Source organism: Plutella xylostella, chromosome 31 (assembly GCF_932276165.1).
Source record: "Plutella xylostella chromosome 31, ilPluXylo3.1, whole genome shotgun sequence".
In the NCBI taxonomy this organism is placed as follows: domain Eukaryota; kingdom Metazoa; phylum Arthropoda; class Insecta; order Lepidoptera; family Plutellidae; genus Plutella; species Plutella xylostella.
This window is the reverse complement of record NC_064011.1, coordinates 6,600,930-6,621,544: the sequence shown is the minus strand read 5'-3', so window position 1 is coordinate 6,621,544 and position 20,615 is coordinate 6,600,930. Positions and strand designations below refer to the sequence as shown.

The window sequence follows — 20,615 nt, the reverse complement described above, 5'->3', positions numbered from 1 at the left end:
TAAACAATTTACTGTAGTCAATAGCACTGTATTGAAGTTTTTGTCTTTTTTCATTTACGAACTTTTTAAGTTCCAAATAGATTTGTTTGTGATCTGCTAGTGGGGAATCTATAATAGAAAATAAGAACTTTTCATTTTTAAGGTTAGAACATGAGTGATCAAGGATTGTTTTACATGATGTCGAATCTCGTGTACAGTATAGCTTATCGATTTTATTTAGTATTTTAAATCCGGCCCCTTTTAATGTTTCTTTATATTTTATTGTAGTTTTGTCTGGTTTAGCAAATCAAAGTTAAAGTCTCCAAAGATAAGTGCCCTTTTTGTCTTCTGTAATTGATTTTCGTATACTTCTAAAAATTCGTTGGGCTTGGTATCCCCCGGTTTATATACTACCCCTATATCTATACAGTATTTTTGAAGGTGAATCCACAAATAGTTATTGCCTCCTACGTAATGATCTTCTATTAGGTTGTGATTCAAACTATTGTGTACATATATTGATACACCGCCACCTATACGATCATTTCTGAAATTATAATAATGATGATAGTTTTCTATTTCTGATGATATTACGTCAGCCTGTGATTTAATCCAAGTTTCAGTAAGCAATATTATATGAACAGTACTTGGAATGGACTTTAGAATACATTTTAACTCGTCTAATTTACCAGGTTTTACTATACTACGAACATTAGCATAAAACAGTCTTAAGGACGAAGAACAAGTTGTGACGCTTTGATAGTCATCGAATATTTTATAGGTAATAGTGGCATCTTCTTCGGTGGTACCTGATGTAACGTTGCTGCTTGCATTCAGTTGGAGTTTTTTGGAACTTCTTTAGTGATTGTGGGTATTCCTTTTATGTACTTTATTATAAGATGCTCTTCTCCGCCTGCTTGACGTACTTTCAGTTCATCCTTTACTTCATTAAAATAACGTCGCTGTCCAGGTGTTTGGTCCGAAAAAATTTTGTTTTTTGGTCCCAGCTTGTTTTTTTGGCGTAGTATGTTCTTAGCAGTAGTATTTGAATCAAAGTGAACTTTCAGTGGTCGAATTTTATCAGCAGAATATTTACCAATACGATGAACCAATGTAGGCTCTGGGCAGTCGGCAAATATAGTTCTAATGAGTGCCATGACTTCGATTTTGTCTCTTGATCGCCTGCTAGCAGAGTCCTCGTTCTTCGGTTCGTTAATTCCCGTAACCAATATATTTTTTTCCCTCTGTAGTCTGTCCTGACATTCACTTACTAGTCCTTCATAGTTTTTTTGATTTATGGATGGTAATGAAGATAGAACTGGTTTCTTAAGTAGTTGTAAATCAGTTTCTAGGGATAAAATCTTACTTTCGTTTAACTCCGACTGTTTTTTTAGGTCCGTGATTTCAGCTTTAATGTTGTTCTGTTCTTGAGACAACGTTTCGTTTGCTATTTTAATCTCGCTGATTTCGTTCCGTATGATGGCAACATTATCACAAAGTTTACTTAAGCTGTCATTTTGAGATTTAAAAAACTCCTTGAAAGAATCCATCATTTCTGTTCGAAACAGAGATAAGGATTGACCAACATCACAGCATTCCGGTTGTTTTCTTTTTCTCACTGTTATTAGTTGTGAACTTTTAACATATTCATCTGCTAGTTCAGGGTGCTCTGTATGCGCAAGATTGGGCTGCGATTGAGCGTGCTGTAGGCATGGTTCATATGGCGGAGTACGGCTCATCATATTGATTTGTTGATATGTCTTATTGCTTAGAAAATAAGGTGCTTACGATTTGCCGCTCCGAGCTCCGGTACGCCGTGTATGAGGGAGATCAAAAATAGCAACTGCCTCTTTCACCCGAGGGGGTGAAGAGCAGCCCGCTGGTCGCTGCCGCCCGCTGAGATGTTTAGAGCTTGTTTCGCCGATTGACACGGGAAAATGAATTGTTTGCCCCGGTAATTGTGGTCACTTAGATATTAATGATTTTGGCACTTATGATAATTTTGAGATAATCAGCACAAAACACGTCCGCCCGCAACGAAATTCATCGGACAGCTCGCGATCTTATCGTGTACAGATACAAAATCACTGCACATTGGTTGTCATTGCACTTTTTCAACTTTTATGACACCAACATAATTTGATTTGAAATTGAGGAAGCATAATTCTTCCAGTATATTCAATACATTAAATTAAATTAGATAGTGTGCAATATTCTCGTGATATTACAGTCTCGTAAAGATCTGATGAGGAGCAGGAATATAGCGAATGGATCTAAGTGATGACAATACGCACGAACATTAGGTTAGGGATCAAAAATACAGTCTCTTGGTGCTGGTTGAGGTATGGTCTCGTGAGGATCTGATGAGGGCAGTAACACGGTGGTGGCTCAATTTTATTTCAAAGATGTTAATAGCTAAAAGCATCGAGTTTGGGCTATTAAGTATGTTTTTCAGAGAGAGAGAAAGAGATTTTGTTTTTCCTCTGGATGTGTTAGGTTTACTGGGTTTACTAAGTTCATTCTGTTAATGGCATCAAGTTGTTATGTGTTCATAAGTAATAATTATTTATTAACAAAATGCTGTTGATTCTCCACGAAAATGTAAAAATAAAAATAAAATAAATAAAAATAAATTCGTAACGTAAAATTGTCAATGACGGAATTTCTTCTATAGACAGTAGCCACAAAAAAACAAACGATAGATGGCGTGATTTGAAGATAAAGATACATTTTTTCGACACATAGACAGCAACAACAAAAAAATACAGATTTAAAGAAAAGAACACACATACTTATATAAAACAACAAAGAAAAAAAAGGATACACATCAAAATAACTGGAAAAAATATAAGCCCCAATTTACTTGTGTGGGACAGGGAGTACCATAATATTTTTTATGGGGTACTCCCCATCTATGCGAAATATAAGCTTGATATCTTTACCCGTTTCTGAGAAAAAGGGCGGTGACAGACAGTCAGTCAGACAGACGGACAACAAAGAGATCCTATAACGGTTGCTTTTTTTCTTTTGACGTTCGAAACCCTAAAATTAAGTAAAAATATTATGCTGCCAAAAAATGTACTTACAGGTATTGAAAAAGCGGTATATAAACAAATTATACCAGCAGAGGATTCACCATTTAGCTGAATGTTACTTAGAAAACGGCCTTGAGTGGCGGTCAAGTTGGTCCCCGCCTGCGATACTTTCCAATAACATTGGGACTCGTTTTCATGTTTTTAGCGTACAGTCAGGTTTTTAGTCTGCGAAACGAAACGGGATTTGTTTATTAAGGCAAAGCATAACACAAATAAAGAACAGCATGCTCATTATAAAAGATATTGCGCAATACTGAAGAGAGCTGTTGATTTTGCTAAACGGTCTTACAACGAAACAAAAATTTTAAATTCCGAGGACAAGGTAAAGGCCACTTGGAATTTGATCAACAAAAATATTAAGGGCAGTTCCTCATTCGAAGTCGATAATTTTGTGGGATTAAATGATGGTACTAATAAAATCGCATGTATCAGTGAGGCTCCAAATTTCTTCAGTGATTTTTTTGCATCTACATCAAGTGAAAGCGAAAAGCAAATCGATAGTTCTCAGGCTCTACCGGAACTACCTCCTTTTGTCACTGCCTCGATGTTTATACGACCGATGGAAATGGAAGATATTCTTGCGAAAGTTAAGAACTTGAAAAACAAGAAGTCAAGCGGGTACGACAATTTACCTGCAATAGTCATTAAATATATAATTGAGGCTATCGCTGGTCCATTGCTCTTTCTTGTAAATATGTCTCTGTCTACGGGAATATTTCCGAATAAATTAAAGAAAGCTAACGTAATACCGATCCATAAGAAAGATGATAAACTAAATGTCAACCACTATCGACCTGTTTCTTTATTAATCACTCTATCAAAAATTTATGAAGGGATTATGGCTGGTAAACTTAGATTGTTCCTTGTAGAAAATAAAATACTGGCAAAAGAGCAGTTTGGTTTTCAGAAAGGATGTTCCACGACCGATGCTCTATTTGACTTAACAGACTTTGTATCCGAAGCATTAGACACAAGGAAAAATGTTTCTGCAGTTCTGCTTGACTTGTCAAAGGCTTTTGACCATGTTGAACATAATACCATGCTCACAATCTTGGATAGATATGGAGTACGAGGTATCGTAAACGACTGGTTCAGGTCATACTTGGAAAATAGAGAACAAAGTGTCATTCTAAATATCCTTGATGACAAAAAAACCTTAAAAAAAATAGAATCAAAGTCTTCAAATATACAAATGGGTGTGCCACAAGGAAGCATATTGGGTCCTATTTTGTTCCTTCTCTATGTGAATCATCTACCTCATATTGTCAATGATAAGGTAATAATGTTTGCGGATGATGTTTCCGTTTTTTTTAAATTCAACAAAAACGCACAAATTGATATGGGGAATGTTATTGCGACGACAATTAAAAATGTAATATCATGGTTTAAAAATCTAAATCTCAAAACAAATGTAAGCAAAACAAAAATGCTTCACTTCAGGAACTAAAAAAAAAAAAAAAACACGCACTCACGCCTTGTACTAATGTACTCCCTTGCGGGGTAGGCAGAGGTGCATTGCTGCACCCACTTTTCGCCAGAGTGTTATGTTAGTCCCAATGTAATAGGGGGCGGGCCTATTGCCATTTTACGGGCACATCCAAGACCTGAGAACAAATGTCTGTGTTTAAACAAATATCTGCCCCAGCCGGGAATCGAACCCGGGACCATCGGCTCAGTAGTCAGGGTCACTAACCACTACGCCATTCGGTCGTCAGGAACTATAACGCTCAAAAAAGTGATTTAGTAATTGATACAGGGGACTCAATTATTGAAAGTGTACCATACGCCAAGTTTCTGGGAATTGTTATTGATGAGCATTTAAACTGGAAAAAGCATATCGAGATGCTAGTGAACCGTCTAAGCAGCTTTTGCTACGCCCTTAGATCTCTATCATACATCTCTACAAACAGAGCTTGCCTTCAATCATACTTTGCATTCTTCCAATCTAGAGTCCTGTATGGATTAGCAGTATGGGGTGGCAGTGTACACATAGAAAACATTTTTCTCCTTCAGAAACGCTGTGTACGTATTCTGGCTGGTTTGAAATCGAATAGGGAGTCCTGCAGAGAGTCTTTTATTAAATTAAAAATTCATACAATCACAGCACTGTATGTCATTGAGCTACGTAAGCTAATCAAGAGGTATCCAGCGAAGTTCCTTTCGAGAGTGCAGGGCCCGAGCAACCGACTCAATGAGAAATTTAAATATGATTTAGAAGTTCCACAGAGTAGAACCGCCACATACTCTCGATCGGTCAAGCTGGCGGCAATAAAAGTTTTTAATAACCTACCGGAGGAACTTAAGGCATTGCAAGGAACTAAATTTTTCAATGGGCTAAAAGAATATTTGCTAGTGAATTGTCCCTACGGCATCAACGAATTTTGTAATTTAAATAAATAATCTGACAGTTTAGATGTTAAAGATATCAGGATTTATAATATAGTTAATTAAGTATATATAATTTTTTTATTTATTTTATTGTATGAATTGATGTAATGTAATGTAAATTGTAAATACAAATAATTATTTCATTATTTAACATGATTATATTATTATTAAAATGTAAATGCATCTATGAAATTATGTCGCATTGTAAGCTATATTTTAAACTTAAATATTTATTCAGTTTTTGTCTTTTGTCTGACCTTTTCAGACAACTAGATGATGTAATTGTGAATTAATTAGTTTATTTATGGTGCTAAAATTTATGTACTTATTTACAAACTTATTTTTTTTTTTTTTTCAAAATATGTAATATAAATAATATATTGTGCTACACCCTAAGCGGTAAAATTACATTGAAACTAATTTACACTGTTTTGTACATACATCTAAGCAACCTACATGTAATTTATGGCAATAAAGAAACTGAACTGAACTGAACTTATTATCTACACTTTAATACTTTTAGTTACCTTTCTACAAGTAAATACCACATTTGTTTGAGAAAGCTAATCGGGTTCCGAGTATAGAGTAAAGTGGCACCCCTATTAATTTCTACTCTTTCCTGGTGCCTACCAGTGTAAGTAAGAATTATACTTACTTACCCTAAAATCACCCAAAATGTACTTGAACATAATTGTCAATAAAGTTGGCGAGTAAAAGTTTATCGACCCACTGTGCAAACTTACATGTGTGCGTGTCACTGCGTGTGCTGTGTGAAGAGCATTGAAAACCCAAAATTGGCGCGGCACGTCACCCTGTACGGGCCCTTAACGTTTCAGTGGTTTAGAATATTTTGCATTCTCCATTATTTATTACAATGTATAAAAGTTTAATCAAACTAAATATAGGTATATCATATTGGGCTTACGAATCTTCCTCCAATCCAAAAATACTCATAACTTACCTGACGAAAATTACCAGGGCCCCACGTTACTTTTACTTGTTCAGTATCGTCCACTCAAAAGTTCGTCAACCGTCACGAATATCGGTTCCTCGACAGACACGAGTATCCGACCCATTCTGGTAAACTTAGTTGTCTGACAAATTACGTCATTAATTTCTGAACCAATCTTTCATAGAACAGAAATAATGAAATAGCTGAAGTTCCTACTTTGTAAAATATTTTATCCTGAATATCATAAAGGTAGTGAACGCTAAATTCTGAGAAGGATCTAGAACAGATTCCCAGAATTTCCGTGAGATCCGCGACGGATAACTTAATTACATTCATCGAAACTTGATATTTCATTTAAATAGTGAGGGTTTTCTTACTTAGAATTTCTAGCTAGAACCTAGAACTAACTTTTTTTATTAATAAATAGCTGTTCCCGCGAGTTTCGCTTCCCCTAAAAGTTTTCCCGTGGGAATTCCGGCATAAAAAGTAGCCTATGTTCTTTCTCAGGGTCTAGACTATCTGTATACCAAATTTCATTTAAATCCGTTTTGTAGTTTTGGCGTAAAAGTGTAACAGAGATTGATTGATTGATTGATTTTGATTTTCAAAGTTCTTTATTAATCATAAGCAAAATACATAAACATTAGACTATAGTCTCAGTTTAACTTAATTTAAAAGGACCTACTTTTACCAGACTAACACGTCTACAAAAAGTTAAATAACAGATTATACTTAAGATATTATATGCCATTATTATCCTAATTAAGATTACAATATGTGATAAATTGCGTTAAATTAGAATGCGCTTATATCTAGTTCAGTATAAAAATACCTATTACAATGCGCTTATAACAGCAGTACAAAACTAACAAACAAACAGTTGGGGGAAACAATCACAGGGGAGTACGCTATGTACCTATGTTAAAAACAATATCAATTAAGGAAGGCAAGTTTAAGTACCTATATTATGCATAAAGGCGATATAATCTAGTACTTACCTACTTATAATTTATTTAACCACCAATATTCTTAATTATATAAATACCTAAGTGCATTAACTTAGTACAAATCAAGATATAACTTGCATGTTAACTATTAATACCTAATTAATTATATCCGAAATAAACGAAGGTAAGTCACAAAAACATCGAAACAAAATGTTACATCTCAATTCAAATATAAGTTGACTGACCAAAACTTATCGATTTGGGAATGGAATGAAGGAGTGTAACAGAGAGACAGACAGACACAGTTACTTTCGCATTTATAATATTATTAGTTAGGATTATTATGTATATCACACTGTCAGTGCAACGATACCTTGTCTTGTTGATATCTAAAAAACTGTTTATAAAAAGAATGTAAGTTCACCCCCAAACAATGTTTTTACCGCTGACATTACGCTGTCATCAAGGTCTTGCGACAAAAACTCAACTTCACATTTTGTGTCTCCCTGGAGACAATTCCTATGCTGGGAACTGACTCTCTCATGTCTTCAAGTTCAATTTTATTCTACCAAGTAAACTTATAGTTACTTTTAGGTAAGTAGTTGTGGTTGGTTTAATAGAATGTAAACTTTGATTAAAAATAATAAAAGTGGCTTGGAAGAGATCGTGTTTTGCGATAAGGTTGACTATTGAGTATTTTCCAAAGTATAAAAATAGTTATCGTATTCTATTCTGTTCTAATAATGTTATATACAAAAGTATTTATTCGATCGACACGTTAGACTATTTTAAAATTAAAGAAAAAAAAATATTCCAAGCAGATATTGATAAGTAATTTTTGTCTAATTATATTTTTAGATCTCTTATTACAATTTTACTAAGTAGATGTTACCTTATTATAAATAGTCGCTAGTCAGGTCAAAGATAAAGAAAGTACGTCAGTAATTCGTGATTAACAGAAGCTACGAACGAGAAAACTAGCGGCGGCGGGTGGAACCTTGTCGCAATTTGCATTAGTTGTCGGCAATCTAGACTGGGACATAATTAACTGTTTTTTTTTTCACATTTTGTGTTCTGCGGGGTTATTTTGTGTTTCATTAGCAGTTGGTAAAATGGAAATATATTTTATTTTATAACAGGAATACTTTATTTTGTTATTGTATTGTCTTTAATGCTTACTCGTTCATTGGAATTTTCGGAAGTAGTACGTAGGTTTATATCGTTTTTTTTAGTTCCATTTCAGTAAACAACCAAAATCAAGGCGACGATCCAATTTCTGAATCAAACGTTTGCACAAAATAGAGAGGTAACCTCCAACGATGGCCGTCTCCTAGCGGGTGTATCCAGGAGCCCATTTTTAACATAAAGCCATGAATACATTACCGCTCGCTGCTCCAGCCTTATTTATTCATGACTTTTATAACAATAAGCTTTTTCTAGCTGCAGTAATGTCGGGTAATGCCTGTAATATGTTCGTGTAAGCGCCTTAAGTGAAACAGATTAGATGGAACTGTGAGATGGCTGTAGCGACATGTCTAAGGTTTAACTAGGTGTGTACTTGATACTTTGAAAACAGAATTTTTATACCAAGAATTAACTTGTAACTTGACCTTGCCATGCAAGGTACGCGATCGGGACGGGAGCGAATCGTGCTTCTCAAGTTAAGTCTTGCGACTCTTGTGGGTAGAAAGACTAATTGCGTTTGCGTATTTTACAGCACATTGCACATCAGTGATCAGATAAGTTAGAACGATGTCTATGTATAATGACGAATTCTACGTATTAGAATAAAAATAATAGTTTTTTTGTGTTTAGCCATAGTCACGTCGATACAATTCTCACTTCACAAAAACACAGAGCAATAGAGAGAGTTATTTTCAAATAATAAAACAATCAGTTGGAAAACTGCGAACATTCCAAATTGGTAGCGAAACTGCCGAATGTATAATTGAACAAAACCAATGAAAGAGTTTCGGTTTAATTGCAGCATGTCCGGACATGCCTGCCCGAGCGCCCGACGTTTCATTGCAAATGCAATTCAATTCCAAAATCTGTGAGCCACTTGTTTTATTGTAAAAAATCCTCAATTTCGTCAAAAATACATTATAATGAGTCGTAAGACCTCTAATATATTTAGTTACAAATGCTAAAGAACAGACTCGTGACTCAATCTTGATCAGCAAAGGACGCATCAGTGCCTATGACTGTATTTGGTAGTCAGAGGTCTGTGTATACATATAGGATCCTAATGCATCAGGAATATCTGCATCATTGTAAGGAATCACTGCTATTCTCACTCACACAACTGTGGCAATAGCGAAGATACCAATACGCTCTATTCTCTCTCTATGTGTGCGTGTGTATGTTAGTTTGTGTGTGTGAGCTAAGACCGCTTGGCGCGCGGATCACTTTGTGGGATCCACGGGATGAGACGGATACACTCAAGTACGTACTTCGTATCAGAGCAAGAATATTACACAGAGGATAGTAAGATTAGGAGTGGAGAAACTTTATGTATTTTAAGTATTACGTGTATTTATGACTGTGTTCAAAAATATATACGAACATAAAGTAAGCAAATAGGAAGGAAAAGATAGAAGGTCGTTCAGCTTTGATGTTTGAAGGCGCAGATAGGATATGACCAATAAGAAAGCCATACAATACATGTTCATATTATATTCCGCCCATAATACAGCAATTTATTAAAGAGGGCAATGTTTCCACGTCCCGGATCCGGCGAACGGATAACAGACGAAATTCCTCTTAAGCTCGTATCAGGGTACTCGAGAGAAAACCTTACGCATCGGGCGGTACTGCTACGAAATTCGCGCCCTTATCAGTATAGACATAGGGCGGGCGTCCGATCCCTCGGGGAAGGTTTTCTCGCTATCTGCCGGCGGTATTGCTTACGACGCAGATCGTATATTTCTCGCAGGATCGGACTAACCCGTTCTAGCTGAATCTGACAATTCTCTTAGTAACAGTGACTGGCTCGTGTACGTTTCTTATTCGGTTGTGTTTGCTGATTATAAGTTTTAGTCGTTGTCTTTAAAGTATTTGGAAATATACGTGCGGAAGCAAAAACTATAGAATAGGTATGTGAAAACATCGTAGGCTTCTTGCTAAATCCTACAATATTTTTTTACTCAGTCTATTACCAATACGAATAAAATACAGTGCGCATCAATTTTCTAAAAACTTTATACAAAGTATAGCAATAGAAACTAGAGTAATGTTTCTATTTCTATCTCCACAAGCTAGCCAATACAATTGAAAATCGCAAGTTGCTCACAAATCGAAGGAATAAAAGAACAAAACAAGACAGTGATCTTAAGTGGGCCTCGGCAGTGCCGCCGGGAGCGACCACCGGAAGCGGAAGCGGCGAGATCCAGCGCCATTACGTAACATTACTGAAACCACAGACACTGGTATTGTGCAACAAAGCAACGAAATTCAATTACAATGTCTCATTGAAACGGTAATTGGGGGTATAAAACAATAGTTAAATAAAGTTGTTTCGCTATAATTATCCATGAAATTGCCATTATTAGTAATCACATTATGTTAAATAGCAGTAGTTTTATTTAAGTGAGCGCTGGGTGGTACATAGTAATATCCGCCAGATTACTTGGTGAATTATCTGAAACGCTGCCTGTAAGCGCGTCGCGATAAGCCTGAGCGGAATGAAGCCTTTTCTTCTCAGACTTTTAATGAACATTTCAGGATATAATATATTATTTTTTATCTCTGAAATTTACGAGCATCATGCGATCTCCTTTGTATTACAGAGTTTGTGGTTCCCTTTATCTTTTTCTGAGATGCTTTTATTCTCTTTTAGTGTTTTAGTATTTTTTATCTCCGGTCTTCCTTTTGTAAGGTTTTCTTTCTTGTCGTTACCTTTAAAATGTGAATAAAATTTTGTATCAAATCGTCCCAGTTTAAATTTCTGGTTAAGTAGTAGCCTATCGACTCGTTTCGGAAAATCAGCAAAAATAATCTGAATAAATGACGAAGTTTCGTCTGACAAATGGATCGGCTTTCGACCCTCCACCAATTAGAACGGACGGCCTCGGCTCGTTACAGAATAAACACGGGGTTGTAATTTGAATTCCTTCAGTTTTGTGTCTTTATTTATTTTAAAGCGCAGTGCGCGGCTGCCATTTGTTTTATTTTCGCTTTGAAAATAAACGCGTTCCTATTTTGCGGTCGGTTCTCTGTTTAATTCGAATGTGGAAGATCGTTTTTATTGTTTCTTTTGTAACGTGTTTTACGTTACTCTGTGTGTCAGCATCAGGAGTCAGGGCTGGGCCTTTATCGTTACTTTCATATGCGTAATCACAGCCTCAAAAATTATAAAAAATGAAAAATTAACGTTTAAATATAATTATTTAGTATAGCAACAGTGTACTAACTTTATTCATATATAAAGTGATATATTAGAATAGTTACTATTGTATGTATGTACCGTATCAGTAAGTATGTACCGGATTAGCATAATTCCGAGCTATGATCGATTTATTCTCTATACGGGTGACCTAAGCGGTTATTTGAGAAAGCCCCACTGACGTAGACCGTTCACAAACAGACTGCGACTCTCTCGGCATCTGCTCGACAATCAACGACAAACTATTGTTATTTAAACTTCCCAAATCACTATTCTGAGATTGAAAACTATCCTATAACGAAATAGCCAAGACGAGTAACTGGAAAGAGTCATGATTGTTAGTATGGGTTTGTGTGTGTACGTTATTTTATTCTGTAACTTCACTAAAATATAACTATGGATTTGAGTCCGGTTCTGTGTTTAATGATTAGGTACTTCCTTTTATAGCTTTCCTTTAGATTGGCGAATTTGATGTCAAATCTCGTACGAGCTAGAAATATAAGCTTACTTTACTATGCATATTTTTCCCGCACTTATGAGCACTGGTTTGGTGAAGTATGAAAATGTAAGGGCTTATAGGTTCCCATGTTTCTTTCTGTATACGGCCAAACTGAATAGTGCCGTCTCGCTCACTCTTGCTTGTGCAAACATTAGTCTCAGATTGCGGATCTTTGTCGTCTCCCGGACTGGGCGGATTCTCAAGTAAACACACATTAATAGGTGTTTGATTATCATCAGCCCGCACCGGTACACTGGCAGAAAAGCCTTCTCCTTTATGAACCATAATATTAACCACAGTATATTGTGAGTTAGTTAAATTGTTATTTGTGTTCATTTTGTTAAACCCTTCTGTTCTACGCGTAGGGAGATGTGATTTTAGCAAGGCTATTTTTAATGATAAGACAGATATCCTTTTTACAACGGTGAGTAGTTTGTCAAAAAATATGTTCATCAGAAACTTTTATATTCATACGATGAATAAAAGCATTTCACTTTGACTTTAATAATTGTTAAGGTATATTATTAGCTATTCTATATTTTTAACAGTATCTTCTGTATTGTTGCAGCTTTCCCTTCAACCTTCGCATCTTGGAGCAGCTCGCAACAGCCCGAGCTGGACGCCGAGCTCGTGCGAGATGCGCCCCTATACCCCTTGCTACAAGGTCGGGAGTCGCTCGACGCCGACCCCGCCTCTTACGACGATCCTGCCCTGAACGGTCCCTCCTTACAAAACAACGAAGCCTTGCCCAAGTCAAATTACGAATTAGATGATAGCGAAAACAAACCTAAGTCACTGTTTGAAGAGTTAACAGAAAGTGAAGCTACGCTAGAAGACATAAAGAGTATAATTGAGGAGAGTAAAGAGTTAGCAGAAGACGGTAAGGTTGAGACTGATGATGAAACAAACGTACAAAACGACGTAGATGTAAGTGAGGGTGAGCTGGACCGGAGGAAGCGGAGCAGCGAACAGGACTGGAACAAAACGGTAAGGAAATAACATCTCCTTTCGATGGTCATAATCATCCTCATTATAGACAAAAATGCCTGCCAAGGAATGGAACAAAATCTGTTCTTGGTTTTCCCCATCCAGCTATCACAAGCTCTCTATTCTACCTATCTGGTCGTCGCCGTCGATCCAGTTATCTGAAATGCATTCCATTCTATAGGCACTTAGGTAGGTTCAGATCCAACAATCATAAGTAAAGTTCTTTAGTCGGTATCATCAGAACACTGACACTTTGATGCTGAGATGAGAGCATTATAAGGCCCTAGAGGTAGCAGAATACTTCGGTACCACTAATAGCCAAACCGTACGGTTTTGAATTGACTTGGAATTATCACTCTCATACTAATCTCCCATCTCCCTCCACCAGAGCGGCACGTCCCGCGTGCGAACGGGAGACACGATCCTAAACATCCGCGGCGCCGTCCGTGACCGCATCGGCGACGCCCCGCGCCCCGCGCCCCCGCCCGGCGCGCCCCCCGCCCCCGCCTCCCGGCTGGATACCGTCGTGATTAGACCAGCGGCGGCGAGTCTGAGGCCTCCGTTGGATAGAGTGCATAAGGATCCTAAGACTACTCAGGTAGCTACTACCTACATCATAATTTGAAAGTATATTATGTTTTGTCATTTTAAATGCGCCATCATTCGCCTTAATCCAGTCTACTTGTCATGTAACAATATCATCAAGAAATAAAATGTTTTTTTTTACTTTCACAGGAGTAACAACATTTAGTATGTCCGCCTGTTCATGCTGTACACTAAGTTACTTATCTAGCTCAACCAGATATCCGTTCATCTCCAAATGATCAAAGTTTTGGACCTTTATTTCCAGACCAATTTGGGTCACACATACATACACGTAGGCAATGGTAAGACGAAGACGAAGAAGTTAATGCCCACAGTTCCCGTACAGAGGCCATCACTCAGCTAGCAAATATACCAGGACATCATAACAACCGAGACGTTAATCCACAGAGTCCCCGCGAAGGCTCCGCGCTACTAGTGGAGGCGCACGCGCGCGCCAGCATCGTCTGTGACCTGCGCAACGTCACCCGGCTGCAGTGGTACAAGGATGGAGAGGTAACTCTACAGATTTATGGCACACTGGTACTTACAGGTGGTTTAGCTTTAGCGTAATTTCTTCAAGGAAGTGTCAGGTCTATGTCTCTGTATTTTTTGCTTCTTGTCGGTAACTAACACTACAGCTGGACTACCGTTTGTTACCGTCGTGGTGAAAGGATTAGTCAGTCAGATTTGTCGTCAGTAGCTGACCAGTGACCACATTCATATGTCGCTCTTAGAGGCTTCTTTCTATCACCCCTATCAATCAATCTGAAGTCCCTACCACCTACACCCACTACTCTCTATCTTGACCATCTAACCTCTCGTTTCTTCCCCAGCTGATCCCTTTACCCTGGGGCAGCCACAGCGGAGAGGGCTCGTGGCGGGAGTCCGCGGGGGGTGCGGGGGGCGCGGGGGGCGAGGTGGTGGTGGTGGCGAGAGCTACAAGAGGTGACGCGGCGGTGTATAGATGCACGGGAGTCGACGCAAAGGGCAGTGTGGTGGCTGGGGCGCCCACTGAGCTTATGATCTATGGTGAGTGTTTGAATTTTGTATCAGGATGGTAGTCAGCATCATAAGTCGCTTTATACTCTTGTTCAGTGTTCGAAGCTTCTACATAACAAATATGAATATGCTGAGCTAGTGCTCTTTTGACTCTCTGCACAGCAACCTTTTGTGTTATTGTGTGTGCCTAGGGTTCCTTATAAATTAATGTTAAATATGTGCCCAGTGTGAGTTGTAAGATAGCATTGATATTTTTTTTTTACTACTTAAGCCTAATTTCATGAATTGTATAAATTATATTGTTAATATTTTAAATTTTGCAAACCCTTTCGGGTAGAGTATAGCTAAGCAACCTTTAATATAATTATTATCACCTATGTAACCTATATTCAGCAAATAAATGCCTTTGACTTTGACTTTGACTTTGACTTTATTGTTCCTATTGTATTGTTTTACACCGACGACCGAATGGCGTAGTGGTTAGTGACCCTGACTACTGAGCCGATGGTCCCGGGTTCGATTCCCGGCTGGGGCAGATATTTGTTTAAACACAGATATTTGTTCTCGGGTCTTGGATGTGCCCGTAAAATGGCAATAGGCCCGCCCCCTATTACATTGGGACTAACATAACACTCTGGCGAAAAGTGGGTGCAGCAATGCACCTCTGCCTACCCCGCAAGGGAGTACATTAGTACAAGGCGTGAGTGCGTGTTTTTTTTTTTTTTTTTTTGCGCGCGTCCTCACAGTGTTTGTATTGTTTTATTGCCTCTTTTTATGTTGTTTTGTATTGTATTCATTGCTGTATGTTTTTGTTATTACTGTCGTGTGTAGTGTGCTAAATAAATTTATCTTTATTCTTAACTGAATACACTTAGACCATTGACCATAATCAAAGACCAACCACAACATCCCATTGGATGTGGAACGTCACATATTACTATGAAGATTCTAACCCCCCCCTCTCCCCCACAGAGCCAGTCCGAGCGGTATACCTGGCGGTGGACGGCAGGAGACTCGACGCCGGCAACACGTGGGTCCCCGCGCGCGACGCCGCCGCGCTGCCGGTGACTTGCCATGCTGAGGGTATGTCGCCTTCTTAGGGCAGAATGTTCAGTAGATCACTTATGGAAGTAGACGATGTAAAGTTGTTGCTGTCAATTTCCAACACAAATATTCAAACGTGATGTAAAATACTGATTCCGTAGACCTAGGCAAGTAAACCACTACCCCAGTCACTAGATCTTCAGATAACTTTTATCTGCTTATTGAAAGGTTACCCCTTTACGAGTCGGCTTTTATTGCCTTCGGAAAGTTAATTACCTAGTACCTGAAGAAATTTTGACGCTTCGTAATACAAAGAGAGTTAGAATGACGATGAGAATGAGAATTAAAATGTGGATTAGGATAAGGATGAAGATAAGAATTAGGACAAGGACGAGATCTATAACAAGAATGAGAATGCATTTGTTTATTCAATAAAATGCTTCCCAGGCGGCGTCCCGCCCCCCTCCCTCTCCTGGCGGCTCGCGGCCACGGACGAGGCGCTGGACACGCGCCCCTACCTCAACACACAGCCTACTAACTACAGCATCGGTGAGTCAGAGTCGGTAGATAGCTGGTAGTGTGGGAATACCTACATCATAAACATTCATACTTACTCCCAATTTCTCCTTAGTCGGTTATCTAACCGGCCAGGGATTGGTCATCAATCATACGTCTGTATATTATACTAATACCTGGTTATGCTCTAACCGACTATGGAGAAATTAGCACTGAGGAGTCCTATCTATGTATCTAGAATAAGTATTTCGATTCGAAAATTGAAACTTTAGTGCTGTCATAACCTTGTGTCATGTTCTACTGGCAAAATTAATAGGTCTTTCATGTCAATGACTAAAATTTAATTTTGATTCGACATCAATATAACATGTCCATCTATGCATTTTTCTAGATATATCAGATGTTTGCCACCCATATCATAGACTCTGCCAGTGTGTGAGATGTTCCACATCTTTATTCATTCATAATTTTTTCTCAGACGGCGTGTCCACCTCGCTGGTGGTGGTGCGAGCCGCGAGAGAACTGCACAACGCGTCGTTACAGTGCACGGCGACGCAGCGCGGGCCGCGCGGAGACCAGGAGAGCAGCGCCAAGATGGAGATACGAGTCACTTGTGAGTGCTACATTATATTAAGGCCCTGTTTCACAATGTCTGGTTAGTGGCTACCTGTGAGATAAAAAAAATGTTGTCACTGTCAAAAACATAATAACAAACATAATGACAGCATGTATTTTTTCTCACAGGTAGCCACTAACCAGACATTGTGAAACAGGGCCTAATACTCATTTATTACCATTACCAGGGTAAATAAATTGACAGCTGAGAGATATACAATTTAAAAGGCGAACTGCCTCATAAGATGAGCAATTTTAGAGAGTCGTACTTATTTTTGCATTCTTTGGTATTTAGACACTAAATCCCTGGAAAGGAAGTACAAAAATCTAACTTACTACCCTGTTGAGTTAACTATAGTGACCTGGTCGACAAATCAACTTCCTCCTCAAGGTTGTAGATTCAATACCCAGTTTCGACACGGCTCTCTTTTATCCCTCATGCCAAAGCCAAAATACTTCACTAACCCCCTCTCATTCCACAGACCCGCCCTCGTTCGTGATCTCCCGCTGGCCCGGGTTCGGCGTGGCGCTCCGGGCCGGCGGCGCCGCGGCGCTGCGCTGTGACGTCGACGCCAACCCGCCCGCCAGGGCCTGGTGGATACGAGACACTACTGATCCTACCAGGTATGACTCTTTGTGTGCTATGTGCTCCTAGTAAATTTCGTTAAGCTGCAGGACTTAGCTGGAACGAGGCCATAAGTACAGCCGTAATCGTCCACTACTGGATAAATTCCTCTTCTAGGATCCGCAGCTCTCAATCCTCAGCATTCTTGATACCACTTCTACTACCGTCTACCATTTAGGCTGTACTCAAAAAAGCTATAGGTCCTGTTTCAGTTGGGTCCTAACAAGTAAATAGGCCTGAAGTTGGAAGTAGGTATAACGCTTTTGTCCCATGTCAGTCTAAACAAACGTAAAATTTTTGAAAGACTTAATATAAATTGTTTGTTAGTTTGACAAGGTACAATATTGTTATAATACATCCAACTTCAGGGTCACCCAGGGTCTGTTACTTCCACGATGTAACATCACTTCCACATTACAACATCACTACCACCCTGTAACATCTCTCTCCCTACATAACCCCTCAATTAACCCCCCTCTCCCCCGCAGCGCGCCGCCCCCCTCCCCGGCGTCGTCCCCCGCGGCCACGCTCCGCTTCGCGCCGCTGTCCGCCGAGCACGCCGGCTGGTACCGCTGCCGCGCCGTGTGGATGCACCAGCACTACTCCAGCATAGGATACTATCTTAATGTGCATCGTGAGTACTTGATTGTTATCATTCTACAGGATGTTGGAAAAAGGGTAAGTACCTATATTAAGCCGTAAGGGGGTGACTCTGTTATTTATATATCGTTGCGCAGTGGATATTTGTAGAGAATTAGTAGAAATACTCACATATTGGGTATAATTAACTTTTATTGTAATTTAGAGAAAATAATATGTACAGCCATGTTGTTTGTTACCAGTAGACAAGGAAGTGACATAGACAAATTCCTGACACCCCCTCTCAATATTAAATTTCTAATTGAATATTGCAATTAAATAAACTTATAACACTTCTTTTCTTCCTATGTGTTTAAACATTGAAACAACTTATAATGTAACATTCTTAACTTTACAAACCTACTTCTTATTTTATATAATAAACAGTTTCATTACAAAGTAATTGTGTTTTACAGTATTCAATGGTTTAGTAAATATATCGGCTACATTTTGTTGCGTAGACACATACGATACAACAATATTCTTATTACATACCGCATCTTTTACAAAATGAAACTTAATATCGATGTGTTTGGTGCGCTTACTATTTTCGTTACATTCAATCATTCTAATCGCACTTTGATTATCAACAAGTAAGTATGTATCAATATCCATATTGAAGTTAGCTGATATACCTTTTAAATATATTAGCTCTGACGTTACCATTGCAGCAGCCACATATTCTGCCTCTGCAGATGATAATGAGACGGTGCATTGTTTCTTCGAAAACCATGAAATTAAATTGTCGCAGTAAAATATAGCGCAGCCACTTACGCTTTTCCTGTCTTGACTGTCGCTTGCCCAATCCGCGTCACTGTAGGCTAATAATCTCTTCTGCGAATCTTTATTCTTAATATAGGTTAAGCATTTACTTGCAGTTTGTTTTAGATATCTTAGTACTCTCTTAGCCGCAATCCATCTTTCTTTCGTTGGTATATCTAAGTACCTGCTAAGGTATGAAGTTGCGTAAGTTATATCTGGTCTAGATGTTGTAGAGATGTATGTTAAACATCCGATTAGTTCTCTATACGGTACATTTGTGATTATATCTTCTTCTTCATTGTTTTTGGATTTTGTAGCCTCTATCGGCGTATTTACACCTTTGCACGATTCCATTCCGAATTTTTCTATTATTTTATGTATCATCTTTTCTTGTTTTATTTTTAATATATTCTGCTCTCTATGTATTTCCATGCCTATATACTCTTTAACTTCTCCTAGGTCTCTTACATTCTTCTTTTAATTTCTTTATAGTATCCATACAGTTTCCCATAGTTATGATGTCATCCACCCAGATCAGTAACCATTCATCTTTTTTCGTGTATAAGCAGAAATCATGCTTTGATTGTTCAAAACCTTGCTTAATTATGAAGTCGTGAAATCTGTCATTCCAGCATTTTGGTGCTTCTCGCAGACCATATAAAGCTTTGTTTAGCTTCAGTACCTTTCCTTGGCCGACTTGTACTCCATCTGGTGGTTTTATATATACTTCTTCTTTTAATTCGCCATTAAGAAATGCAGTTGGTACATCGAATTGTCTTAGCTGATGATCCTCCTGTAGTGCATAGCTTAGCATCATTCTTATGGTTGACATTCTTGCCACTGGTGAGTAAACATTGTACTTGTTGTCTGTTTGAAAACCTTTTGCTACTAGTCGTGCTTTCTTTTTTCCATCTTGCTTTGTTCTAAAAACCCATTTGGTGTCTATAGCTCTTTTCTTATTTGGTAGTTCTGTCTCTGTCCAAGTATTCAGTTGTTTGTGCGAATTTAACTCATTATCTATTGCTTCTTTCCATCCTTCTCCTTCTTTAATAGCTTCATCATATGTTTGAGGTTCTATGTGTAGACAGAATGCTATGTTTGCTTCTTGTTCTATAACGTCTTCTTCCAATTCGTAATCCTTTAAATATGTAGGTAGCCTTCTAGTTCTTTGTTCTCTACTTAGTTCTTGATGTCTCTCTTCATGAACTTGCACTTCTGCTTCTCTTTGTACATTCTCATCTTGTTCACTTTCTTGTCCATGTTCTTCTTTTTGGTAGTATCTGAAATTATTGTCCTGTTTCTTTTCTTGATATATGATGTCTGATTCATCAAATCTTACATCTCGACTGATGATTATTTTGTTAGTCTCTGGATCCCACAGCCTGTATCCAGTTGGTGCGTATCCTACCATTCTCCCTTCTTTCGCTCTGCCCTCAAATTTGCTCTGTCGTGGTAAAATTACAGCCCATGCTTTGCTTCCTTTTTCCTCTCATAATGCATTCTGGTGTCTCAAAATTAATGGCAGATGATGGACATCGATTTAGCTGATATGCTGAGCATAATATAGCTTCTCCCCATAGATGTTTTGGCAGATTAGCC

The 20,615-nt window shown here is 38.3% G+C and overlaps 1 protein-coding gene across 1 annotated transcript in view; it reads left to right on the top strand.

Moving 5' to 3' along the window:
• Positions 1-3,796: 3,796 nt before the first annotated feature.
• The window catches only part of LOC105393218, a 35,996-nt gene continuing 19,177 nt past the window's right edge, over positions 3,797-20,615 (top strand). The window contains exons 1-12 of the mRNA XM_048632200.1: positions 3,797-4,514; positions 4,790-5,457; positions 12,610-12,668; positions 12,773-13,231; positions 13,620-13,829; positions 14,225-14,329; positions 14,650-14,845; positions 15,788-15,898; positions 16,307-16,408; positions 16,854-16,988; positions 17,473-17,614; positions 18,104-18,249. Of these exons, the coding sequence (XP_048488157.1) occupies positions 3,913-4,514; positions 4,790-5,457; positions 12,610-12,668; positions 12,773-13,231; positions 13,620-13,829; positions 14,225-14,329; positions 14,650-14,845; positions 15,788-15,898; positions 16,307-16,408; positions 16,854-16,988; positions 17,473-17,614; positions 18,104-18,249 (2,935 nt within the window). The 5' untranslated portion in view covers positions 3,797-3,912. The remainder of the gene's footprint in view (positions 4,515-4,789; positions 5,458-12,609; positions 12,669-12,772; positions 13,232-13,619; positions 13,830-14,224; positions 14,330-14,649; positions 14,846-15,787; positions 15,899-16,306; positions 16,409-16,853; positions 16,989-17,472; positions 17,615-18,103; positions 18,250-20,615) is intronic.